Below are 12,916 nucleotides of genomic sequence, written 5' to 3' on the forward strand. Positions count from 1 at the left end.
AAGCATTATGACAGCTAGTGTGTTATCTTCTACCACAAGTTCAGTATGTTCTGTAAACTGATATGGCAAGATCTGTGTTATCTTTGTTTTCAACATATAGGTATCTTTTAAATGTAAAAGACATGGACAATTTGTAGTTTTAATTTGAATTTTTACACTGATCGATTTTTATCCATTTGTTACATTCATGAAAATTAGAAATCTACTGATATATTGCCCAGTTTGTTCTATCTGCTGTTCCACATTAATTGTTCAGTAATGGAGCTAATCTTAATAAATCATAATTGTGTTGCATCATTACTGAGAGCTGCATGCTGGCAGAACACAATTTATTATCTATTTTACATATTTTGTACAAGTTTTGAGAACAGTATATTCTACGTTCTATGCATAAACTAGGTAATCAAGACACCCAACATTTAACGATGGGCTAAGGAGTCTAGAATTATATTGTTAAACAAATGATTTTTACTATTAGATCCCAAACATTTTTGTCTAGGCCAGGTTTTTTAAAATCTGTTTTGTACTGTAAGATAAAGCTTAGCAGTCTTTAATTAGTACCTATGTGTGTGTCTGAATTACAATTTATATATACTGTATTTAATTTCAAATGAATGTGGTCTTTACTACACTTACCCTAATATTGGTTTCTGTTCAGCAACCTTTAAAAGAGTGCCAGTGCAAATTTTACATCTACAGATTGCTTATCCTGTTCTACCTTGGGAAATATAATGTGGTCTTTTAAATAAAAATGAGCCCAAAGATACATAATATTTTCTGTTCAATCCTAGCTCGGGGGGGGGGGGGAGTTTTAAGGTGTTTTCTATTGCTTTCTCCTGAGAGATAAATATTCAACTCGTCATTTGCAAATTTATTTAAAAGGCGGAAATTATTTGGGGCCGAGGAGTTTGACGAATTGGCATTATGAAGCAGTATATAAAACCAAAGTCATCTTCCTTCTTGAAGATCACGTTAATGCCATTGTTTCTGACATCATCATTAGTAGCACTGTCATTTTCTAGAGCAGAATATGAATATGCTTTTCTACCCCAACAAATAGTAGTTTGTATGCCAGTCCACTAATTAGTTCAGTTATTTCCTGTTTTTTTGATGAGGTTTAAATAAATGTCAGGGGTACAGCCATGAAGATCTCCCAATTAGGCTTTTCGTTTGTAAAACCCAGCCCCCTTTGCTTTTGTGTGAAGATGACAGTTCCAACTGCCGCGTCAGTCTAACAGGGCTCAAGGGAAAGGCTACTTCTCTGCTTTTATTGAAAACAAGGCCAGTTTGCCCATTGAGAATAACCGCATTGGTCACAGTGCAGATCAGTTGTTAACAATGAATATTTACTAATCTCTATCACAGCCAGCATAGACTTCTTCTTTTTCGTGTTGTCCAATCGGGAAGGCACTTTAGGAAATCAGTGAATTAAAATGCACCAAAAGGAAACGAGACGGAGAAGTAAATAATTTTCACCGCAAACTATTTTACCGTTAGCAGGGCCTGCACCATTTGTTGTATTAATCCTGCAAGTGGTGGAGGGGGAGACCCCAAAACGAAACACAAATGAGAAATGCACAATTGATCTTTGCCTAAGATGTTCCGAAAAGAATTGTTCTATTTCTGTAAGGCGTGCGTGTCGGCCCCCTCATAGCTATTCTGGGCTGTTTGGTTGTGGGTGTGCAGAGGAGGGGGGTGGTGGAAGAAGAGAGCGCTTAACTGCACTGCAAGTCAAAATTAACAGATGGATTGCCCTAAGCAAGGGAAAAACCACCACAACAAAATCTAGTGAAAGTGGAGGACTGAAGCTTTTTATTGTAAAGCCTTATTAAAACCTTGGCATGTATTTTACTGTTAACTCTTTCGTGCCTTCACGCCTAACTGATAATTCCTGTCTCCTGCGTAAATTAGATCGAACATAGCTTTTCTGATAAAGATCAGAATGGATCCTAAAAAGGAAAGTGAAAGCAGATTATGATATTTTTCAGCATTCACAGTTTGATCGCAGCTACATGTCTTTCTCCTTACTTCTTTCCTTCCTTCAAAAACAGGCATCATAAACTATTGAGCTCTTACTTCTACAGATTCTGGTGGTGGAGGTTTTTTTTGGGGGGGGGCATTGTTTGTTTGGCGTCCATATATGTCACTTTTCAGCTGAATGGTAAAACAAAAAAATCTGTTTCCGCAGCATTGCTTAAAAATAAGGATTTCCGACAGAACAAAGGCAAATATACTGGCAGTTTTCTTTGCTATCGTGAATTTGATTTCCCTAGTATTCCTTTTCACACAAGCATCTTCTCAGCTGATGGGATAGGCCTTGATCCATTTAAAATGAAACATTTGAGAGCTTTAAATAGTTACTGGCTTATAAAATATTGTTGCACTTTTGGCAGAGTCCTGTGTAGCAGAGCCATGAGAACATTTTATAATTAATAAGTTAGCAGTGCATCCTTGTCTCCAATGAAATATATATAAGATTTGTACCTTGAGGCATGCGGTAACTTGTAGCTGCAGTAAAAAAAATGACATTTGGGTACAAAGTGTAGATTTTCCAGTAATCCCAGCAAGCCCAGCGCACCTCGTATCAATATGCATGTTTCAAAAGAGCAAATGAATTACTTCTCCTAAAGATACTGTATTTAAAATACCGTGTGCTTTATTGCTGAAACTTTGTTTTAACAAAGCTCCAGCAACAAAATAGCAACGTAATGTTTGGATTTTGTTAGCTGGACTTTCCGTTGCATCCTGTCCCAAAGATTACGGCATGTGAAATACCATCAGTAATAAAATCTCAAATAGAATTAACGAAGCCTTCAGAAAAGCACCTCAAAATTTGTTGTATGTTGCTTCATGGGGGGGGGGGAATCGGAGTGACGCAACTGATATTTTGAAGTTTTATCCTTGAATAAGAAAAACCAAAGGCCATATTAAACGATGCAGCTTCCTAAGCGAATGTATGCCATCCATGTTGCAGTGTGTGTTCATTTGTAGATTCTGTTTTATACATGGCAAATCTCTTGCAGGCTGGCATGTTGGATCGTTTTCAGAAAGGAGCATGTTCCTTATACATCAGGAACCTCCCTTCCACTCTCCACCCCCCCCTCCCGCCTGCCTGCCCGACCAGCAGAGAAATGGCATACTCAATAGTTCGCTGCCCTCCCGTCCTGTCAGTAAGGAGTAGGTAGGGATGAATACAGTGAGCAAATAAAACTCAATCCTGGCAGGACAATAATCTCATACTGTGATCTGAAGATTGCATGCAACAAATTCAACGTCCCGCTTGCACAGAATAATTTCAGAAACTGGAAGAGGAATACCTGTATGTTTTCATTCGGAATTAGATCAGCTGAAAGCTTTGGAGAATCGTATTGTGGTTTATGCCCACATAACTCCAGTCCTTCCACTGTGTAGTTCTCTGCTGGAAATTCCGCACAATTCTGGGGTAGCGTTAAGCCCTATCTGGCAATTTAAGTAATGTGAATAAAATATTATATGTGACAGATGTCATATACAGTAACAGTGAGCAGTATTGAATGTGTGGTTTGGTAGCATGCTTCGTTTTAAAGAGAAGATTTCCAATGGAAAAATGGTTAATTCAGTCAATTAGGAAAATATTTTGGACAAGAGAAATCATAATCTATAAATTCACTTGGTAATGGCAGTTTTTGTTTTAAAAGAGGATCTTTTGTCTTTTGCATGTCAATTATGATCCCTCTGTATTGCAAAACACTCAGCATATCTTTTAATTAAAAATGAAAAACCTATACGGCTAAAAATTTACATTGTAGATTACAAGACTGCCCTCTGGTGGTGTAAATGCTTTCACTGTATGTAGACAGTGAATGCTTCATGCTGAGCCGTAATTCTTTACAGCTGATCAGCTTTAAGAAACAAAATATTTATTCTTGTCATAGATTTTTTAAAATAGCAATAGTTCCTTCAGTGTTTCATCTGATATGATCTTTTGATGCTTATACCAGTCTAGACCTGCCTTCACTGTGACTTCCGCATAAAGCCATCACCCCCTGTTTTTCATAGCTGTTTGAGGCACACAAACACACTGTTCTCCTGGGCTTGCCCAATAAGTGTGGGTTTTTGGCCCCTGATCTTCTGAGTGTGCTGTGAAAACCCAAATGGAACAATAAATGGCAATGGCGCATTTCCTGAGCACTTTTGCATGTCCTACCCCCTTAATTCACTTTCCCACATTTAACAGGCTTAACATGCAATGTGTTCTTCCCACTAAAAACAAATAGTGCCTGAACCAACACAGCTTTCTCTGTTTTGATCAGCCTTTTCTGCTCAGACTAGCTTAAGGGGAGCTATAAACATGAAATGTAAGGGTTTGGCTAGATTTGTGGTGTTTTATGGTGAACACAAATTCCCGAAAGTTAGTTTAGCCTGGCTAAATTCAACCAAAGTCCATTTTCTCCAGGATGCTGTTTCTAACTGTTGCCTGCCAGATGATCTGGAAAACACGCAAGCAGAGGCAGAAGGCAACAGACTTTGTCCTGTAGCTTGACCTCAAATAACTGGCATTCATAGCTACAGTGCCTCTGAACATGGAGTTTCATCTAGTCATGGTTGGTCGAATGCCCTATTCGGGTCATTTAAGTAAGTGGCTTTCGCTACACATTTAGCATGAAAGTCCCTAAATAAATTATGCATCGGTGAAGAAGTATTTTCTTTTGTGCATTTTGAATATACTACCAAGTGGTTGAATTTGGTTAAAGAATCTGGTATCAGATTTAGTTATTTGAAACAAAGCTTTGTGGGCAAAATGGTTTTGCCAAGTGACAGGTAGGTAGCCGTGTTGGTCTGCCGTAGTCGAAACAAAATAATCATCATAATAATAATAAATTCCTTCCAGTAGCACCTTAGAGACCAACTAAGTTTGTTATTGGTATGAGCTTTTGTGTGCATATCTGAAGAAATGTGCATGCACACGAAAGCTCATACCAATAACAAACTTAGTTGGTCTCTAAGGTGCTACTGGAAGGAATGTTTGTTTGTTTTTGGTTTTGGCAAATTTGAGATCTTGAATATCGCTATATCATGACAGTTGCCTATGATTATGGAAATGGAGACACTAAGCATTTTAAAATATACTGAATTACATAGAATCAGTTCCATAGAATTCATTATTGAAATAATAATAATAATAATAATAATAACAACAACAACAACAATAATAATAATACATAACAGGTCCAATAAAAGGTGGCATTTCATCTGTTCTGCATCTCTTGATTATTATTTTTTAATGGACAATGTTCAGAGAAAGTTTGCATCCATGATTTTTCTGTATGTTAGCATACAACATGGCTATTTATCATGGCAACGTTTCTGCCATTCTGCTACTAGTTTTAATTTTTGTAAAAATTAACAAATGAACTTGTGAAGTATATCTCTTCATTTTGGCCTATTTTTTCTTTTCTTCAAATTTAGTTCCCTTCCAGGACACTTTTCCATACAGCTCCAAAGGAAAATTGCTAGTTGTTCAGTGTGAAGGTACCAGTAAGATATTAGTAAACACACTGTTTTATTATACAGATATCACCAGCAACACCTAGTGGATTCTGCAGCCCTTTTCCTTCCCTTGTTATATTACAGTAATAGATTCATGCTTGAATACCAAATGTAACCGTGGGTGTTTCTTGTATCATGACGTTCATGGTCTTGGCCTTCTTTTTTGGCAGTGTGCCCACTATTTTGAAACACACCACAAGAATTTGCGATTCGCTCTGGGTCTCCACAGTATGGGAAAAGACACCTTTGCACCATGCACATTTTTTTATTACTGTGGGCAGTTCATATCCTCTCTCTCTTCAAGGGTAACAACAGTTGAAAATAAAACTCACAAGAAAATCCTTAGTTAAATTAAAATTTAACCCCAGCTTCGTTTAGTTTAGGGTTTTTTTTTTTACAGTTTTTCGCAGACTTCTGCTGCCTTCTGGCAGGGAAAGAGCTTCATAATCGTAGGGCAGCCAAATAAGACACCTATCTGCTTGCCTTTGCTGTTCTAATATAACATAAAAATAGTCCTAAAGTTTTAATAAGGTTTCTATGAAAGGCGTTTCATAGGGGTGGACAAAAACCTCATCCTGGTTAAATGCAACAAGCAAGAACATGGCTGTTTTTCAACACAAAGATAAGAAATTACACTGACACAGCATTCATTTTACAAAGGGAAAGAAAGGTATTTCTATAAACAGAAATCACACAAAAAATGTAAGCTGGTTTCTAACTTTGTGCAAATGCTCTCCAAATTAAACCTTTATAAACTTTCCTAGAACTTGAAACCAGTTCTGTTTCCCCCCTTCTGTTTTAGCAAATGGAAGAGGGCTGGTGGTTATTAGAATACTGATCAGAAAAGAAGTCCTCCACTCTCAACCCCACCCCCATTCCCCACCTCCCCCACCAAAAAAAAGCCAGAGAAAATTGTGCACAGTTGAAAATGCAGAAAAGACAGAAATTAAAATCTTAAGTAACTGTGAACAGCAGGGGGACATCAGTAAAGGAAAGTTATCCTAAATGACTTTGACAGTTTTTGCAGGTGTGCATTCTATGCTGCTTCATCTAGTAGAGCTTTGAAAAGGATTTACTGCTCTCCTTTTGGGATTTATTAAGGGTTTCTTTCCTCTCTCCCCCTCCCCCCTTTTCTTTACACTGGTGTTCCCTTCCATTTTATAAGCAGGTTGTTTTGCAAGTTATTTGCCACAGATACCTATCGAGTACTGTCCGTTACTTCACGGATGATGAGTGACAGAAATGTTCTCTCCTCCCCCATCTACACACTTCAACCCGTGAACTCGGGGCACTGAAAACAGAGCGGATCCAACAGAGTTTACTTGGTTCCATTTCGCTTTTATTATTGTTAAAAAGCACCTCAGGTTTTCTGTGTGCCTTTGACCGCCCCCTTGAAAGTTTGCCTATTTTTCACCTGAATTCTGGACTGTAGAAGAAAGTGTGCAAATAAATTAAAAAGCCTAAAGGGGGATTTTAAGGGTCCAGGGAACTGTGTAGTTACTCACCTACCCCTAACAAGGCACAGCTCAAGGAGGTTCCCAAACCTTGAAAGCGAAAGAACTGCGATACCCCTGAGCTTGCTGGACTGACCTCAAAGGAAATCCTTGACCAGCTGAGCCAAAGATTTTCCCTCCCCAGCTTATATGACTGGTAACAGTCCGGTCACAACACTGACCGTGCTCTGCCTGTGGTCACAGGGGCTAAGAGTGCTTTGGAAAAGAACAAAAAGGTTGCTCCTAACTTTTAGCTCCATCTTGAAAGAGTACTGGAAACTCAGGAAAATTCCAGTAAACAAGTGCTCGAAGTCTGCAAATGAGAGCTGGACTAGCACATAGAAGAACTAGTCTCATAGTGAAATATAAAAAGCCTCTTATCAGTTTCACTCCCAATCCCTATCTGTATGACTCAGAGCATCCTTTACCAAACTTAGTTGGTGCACCAGCTATTACCGTAGGGATGCAGGCGGTGCTGTGGTCTAAATCACTGAGCCTCTTGGGCCTGCCAATCAGAAGGTTGGTGGTTTGAATCCCCGCAATGGAGTGAGCTCCCGTTGCTCGGTCCCTGCTCCTGCCAACCTAGCAGTTTGAAAGCACGCAAGTGCAAGTAGATAAATAGGTACCTCTGTGGCGGGAAGGTAAACGGCATTTCCATGCATTCTGGTTTCTGTCACGGTGTCCCATTGTGCCAGATGTGGTTTAGTCTTGCTGGCTGCATGACCCGGAAAGCTGTCTGTGGATAAATACTGGCTCCCTCGGCCTGAAAGCGAGATGAGTGCCACAACCCCATAGTCGCCTTCGACTGGACTTAACCATCTAGGGTTCCTTTACCTTTACCATTTCCAGACAAGGGGAGCCTTATCGCAATAGTCCGTAAATATCATGATTGGACTACTGTGTAATTTGCTGTTTGTAGGGCTCTCTTGACCCTTTTTTGGAAGTTGCAGCTGGCTGCCTACTAGCTAATGAGCCAAGTTCATGGTTTTGTTGTTGACATTCAAAGCCCTGGAGAACATGGGCCCAGGTTATGTAGCATGCCAGCTCCCCTGGTACTGATGAGGTTGATCTTTAAGATCTTCCACGACTAGCAGATGGTCACTTTGTGACAAGGTGGAAGCAGGCCTTATGGGTGATAGCACCCTCTGCATTGGCCTTCCTCAGGTAATTCACAAGGCTGAGACACTATTAGCTTTAAATGCCTCTTTAAAATGCGTATGTTTACCCAAGCATTCTCTGAATTTTTATTTTATTATTTTATATACTGCTCTGTTTTACTTGTGACTTACTGTTGCTGTTTTATCTCTAGTTTTTAGGAAGTTTTATTCAATATTGTGTTTTTATGTAAAAAGCCTCACTATGTTTATTATATTTAAATGTTTTATAAATTAAAAAATGGTATAGAAAGAAAATAATAACTGATAAGCCCTGGGTGGTCGTAGAGAAGGCACTGCCACCTCCCGTTTTCTGTATTTAAAGGGGGAACAGTGGTGACCTTTCTCATAGGATTGTTTCAAAAATTAGCAGGATAAAGATTGTAAAACAAGTTTTCTCATTAAAAGAGCTTTTAAGTGACAGGTGATAATATTAAACCTTTAAAAGGTTTGGAGACAGTGACATTTCTCCTCTAATTTTATGCCAGGGTTGTTCTGTATATAGCTATCTCTTTAAATAAAAATACACACAACTAAATGTCACCATCTTTATAGCATATGTCTAGGTATAAGGGAAAACAGAAAGGTGGCCCCACCCTTCCACAATTAGAATTGAGAAAGTACCTATTAATTTTTATTTTCCCATTGGAATATGATCTGCCCCGTCTTAATACAAAATGTTGGCAGAACCACAGTTTTCTGTGGACCTTTTTGATGAAATGAAGATGAGCGTAACAGTACCAGTGGAATTTTGCCAATTTTAATTGGAGAATTCATTTTTCATTCCCCAAAGGCATCCTTTTCTTTCCTTTTCCTTTTCTTTTAACCCTGCCATATTTACAAACTGAATATTCATTGTTTTCAGAAGCTATTCTGTGGACCTTCACAGTAATCCCATGAGGTTTTATTCTGATGTAAAAAACAAAAAACAAAACCCATCCGTGTTTTCTTTAAAAGAAGAATACTACCATCTTATCTTTATATTAGGTAAGCTCAGGGCAAGAATGAACAGAACGAAATAACACAAATTCATGCTACATCCCATCTGTAGGATTTTTTTTTTTTAAATAAAGAGGCAAGATAGAAATTCTTTAATAAATATTGGAATCAGTAGAGCTGGCTAAGACCCCAGCAGAGACTTTGTTTGTGTATGAGAGTAGATATACATTTATTGGCACTTAAATGTCCAAGTGCCTTGTGACATTACATTTGAGTCATGTTCCTCTTGTAGCCTGCCATTCTGTAATATGTCTTGGCTATCCCCTTATTTTTTATTCAACCTGCTAATGCTTCTCCATGGTAGCACATTTCCTAAAGAGTTCCACTTACCTTTTACATTTGTTAAGTGAGGAATAATAGTAATAAAAAATAATAATAATAATAATAATAATAATAATAATAATAATAATGGCTGTCATATCCAGAAGCTTAAATGTACTTTTAGCTATGTCTTCATATTCCTGATGGTGACTTCTTCAATAGTAATATATTAATTTTTATTTTGTACATGTCTTCAGTGCTAGTCTAGAAATTTCTGCTGCACTTTAGAGGATATCTAGTGTATTTTCATCTGTTTTTAGCTTTGATTTCATTTCTGCTTCAGTTTTAATATGTCATTTTGAATTGAGAGAGAGAGTTTACTGGTAACTATATATATGAACTATATATATATGAACAAAATAGTCCTTGCTTCATTTGTGATTTCAACCCCGGTCTGAAACAAACTTTGCTCTGTCCATTGCCTGTCAATTCACCCTGAATTTTTCATCTGAACTACTTTGGATAAGCGATGAATCCATTTGAATACTTCACATATGACTATAACTGATTCTGTGGAAACTTCAGTTGAAATTACTGGGCAGTCTTGCTTATGAATACTTCTGTCCCTTGGCAGCCTATGTGAAAATCAGCAAGAAGCCCTGAAGTGTATAACTTTTGCCTTTGCAGACACGGTTTGGGCATCTCCATGCCAATACATATAACCATGATCCTGCCTTGGACGATGATGCGGACGATGAGATGGATGGAGGAAGCAAGTAAGATGAGTTGTTAAGAAGCCCAGCTTGCATTCAGTTCTTCATCAGAGCAGTTTTAGATGCAGGATAAATGTTCCATTTTGCTGTGTGGAGAGAGTTCTGAGCTGCTGCTAAACTCTGAACATAACCCTGGTGGTGTGGGGAGAAATGGGTCAGGGAAATGCACTCAAGATATTAAGATATTATTAAGCAGCATTCAAAAGCATGTGTAGGACAGAAGAAGCAGTATCTTGACCCAGGAAAGAGCAGAACCAAAGGTTAGAGGCAGGTCCATTCGGGCAAGCAGGACATATCTCCACCAGCCTCGGCCAGCCCCCACCTGCCTGCCTTCTTACTTGCCACCAGCCGTAGGATGTCATTGACTCTGGCTTCACTTCCTCTTGAACTCCCTGCCTCCCGCCGTACCCTTTCCAATGTCCAATGGGCATCAGCCACCACTGGAAAGGAGATTACAGGGAACCCCTCAAGTAGGAATTCCAAACCTGTGCTCTAAGCCACCCTAGTCCATCATGACTCAACTGGTCATGTGCTACAAAAATGGATTGATTGGTGCCTTTGAGTACCCACCCAGAAGAGAGACTTTCTACTGCACCTTTGCACAGTTTCATACTCTCTGCTGGTTCATTCAAAGCAGCCTCTGCATTCGAGCATACAGTGGTACCTCTGGTTACTTACTTAGTTCATTCCGGATGTCAGTTCTTAACCTGAAACTGTTCTTAACCTGAAGCACCACTTTAGCTAATGGGGCCTCCCACTGCTGCTGTGCTGCCGACGCACAATTTTTGTTCTTATTCTGAAGCAAAGTTCTTAACCTGAGGTACTATTTCTGGGTTAGTGGAGTCTGTAACCTGAAGTGTATGTAACCTGAAGCGTATGTAACCCGAGGTATCACTGTAATTAGATTATTCAGGGTAGAATCCTATACACACTAGGAATAAGTTCAGTGAATTCATTGGAGCTTGTTTCTGAGTAGATGTGTCTGAAATTGCACTGCCAGTTGTTCCTGATCAGAGTTGTGCACCCTTAGAGGAGACTGTCCATTGTGTCTCTGCATGACTCACTGCTTGCATTGCCTCTTCACGATTTCAGGGACAGATCGGCATCTTGTAAAGCAACTTATATGACACAGACTCTTCTGAGAGTCAGTACTTCTTACTTACTGTACTAAAAACTGGTCTTTTCATCTACAACAGTGCAATGTACAAAAATTACAAAGAAGTGTGCCCCAGCTGTACATGCATACGTAATTTTATTTGTGTGCAGCCTTTCTACTATTCAAACCATGTTCAACATGAAAAAAACACATAACCACAACATAACGAAAGCATACTATAAATAAAACATGAAAGAAAAAAAACAAAACCAAACTGAGCAATTCCCACATAAATCACAACAAAAGCTAAAATAAAGATACTAAAAAACAAACCAACAACCCGGAAACAACACCCTAGCTTAATAGTGTGTTCAGCACTCAGCTTTTGTTGTTGGAGTCAGTCTGGGTTGTGCTCTCCCAGGCCACATGGAAAAAAGCTTCAAGGCAGGGAGCAGATCTTCCAGGACTCAGAGTCAACCTATCAGAAGTTTAGGAAAGGCTGCTGTAAGACTGAATTGCAGTTGTAACCATGATCCCTTGATCTATGAAATACATTAGGGATTTGCTCTAGAAGAATGTCTGTCATAAAGAAAAAACATGTTGAAATCTAGATAGGCTTCTGAACAATTAATCATATCAAAACAAGTATGATCATAAGGCTTCGAGACTCTCCCAAAACATTATTTGCAAATAAAAAGTTTTGAAAGAGGTGAGTCTGAGTCTATCCTTTTGCAAAGTTAGATTTTCACACACAAAAAGTATATGCATCAAGGCATTGTCACAATGCGTTATAGGTGTACATTTTTTTATTTTTGCCTGCAGCAAGAAACCATTTCCTAGCCTGCCATTTGAAGCAAAGGACACGAAGAGCCATTCATACGCACACACATGAAATTTTAAATAGACACTAAAAAGTTATTTATTATATCTGAATATGCTGCAAGATGAAATGGTTTAAAATAATGCTATGCTGAATCCTTTTTGGTTTCTTATGATGAATACAAAGGGTTCAGAAGTCACTTATTTTATTGAAATTTATCTTTATAATAATTCTCCTGTAAAAAGCTCATTCATTTTCAGATTCATTGTTGCGGTCATAGCTATGAAGTGGTTTTCTGTTTTCCTTTAGATTGTCATCTGAAGATAGTGAGGAAACATCTTGTTGTTTGTATGACAGTGATGACTCTGGGGAATTGGCCAAAACATCTCTTCCTCCTGGAGAAATGGACTTGCTAGGAGAGATTTTGGATAGTCTGAGTACACACAGTTCGGATCAAGGGAAGCTCTCAGGAGCAAAAAGCCTGGACTTCTTTCGATCAATGGATGATATTGATTACAAGGCAACGGTTAGTTATCCCACCACTTGCGTTTCCAGTGTTAAAACTTCTTTGCATCCACATAATCTTCTGTTGGTGATAGGTGCTGCTTGGATGACAGAGTGTTTTAGGGTCTCTCATACATCCTCATTCTTCTGTGATAACCAGGTATTGCTCCTCAATGTCTGACTGTGGTGTAAAAGTGATGTGTACCCTGAAATCTAAAGCAGAGAAAGTGTGCTTTGGCTGCACAACACATTGAGAACACTTCTTTTTACCTTGAAATGGAATTATC

At 38.7% G+C, this 12,916-nt stretch overlaps 1 protein-coding gene across 2 annotated transcripts in view; it reads left to right on the forward strand.

The window, feature by feature from the left end:
• DENND1B (DENN domain containing 1B) overlaps positions 1 to 12,916 on the forward strand; it is a 185,653-nt gene that overhangs the window by 162,878 nt on the left and 9,859 nt on the right. The window contains exons 21-22 of one of the 2 annotated variants that reach the window (XM_081010763.1): positions 10,124 to 10,212; positions 12,435 to 12,651. In XM_081010763.1, coding sequence (XP_080866889.1) covers positions 10,124 to 10,212; positions 12,435 to 12,651 — 306 coding nt within the window. The remainder of the gene's footprint in view (positions 1 to 10,123; positions 10,213 to 12,434; positions 12,652 to 12,916) is intronic. The other variant, XM_081010764.1, reaches the window with a different exon arrangement.

The sequence above is a fragment of the Podarcis pityusensis genome (assembly GCF_964106645.2).
Source record: "Podarcis pityusensis genome assembly, chromosome: 6".
NCBI lineage: Eukaryota > Metazoa > Chordata > Lepidosauria > Squamata > Lacertidae > Podarcis > Podarcis pityusensis.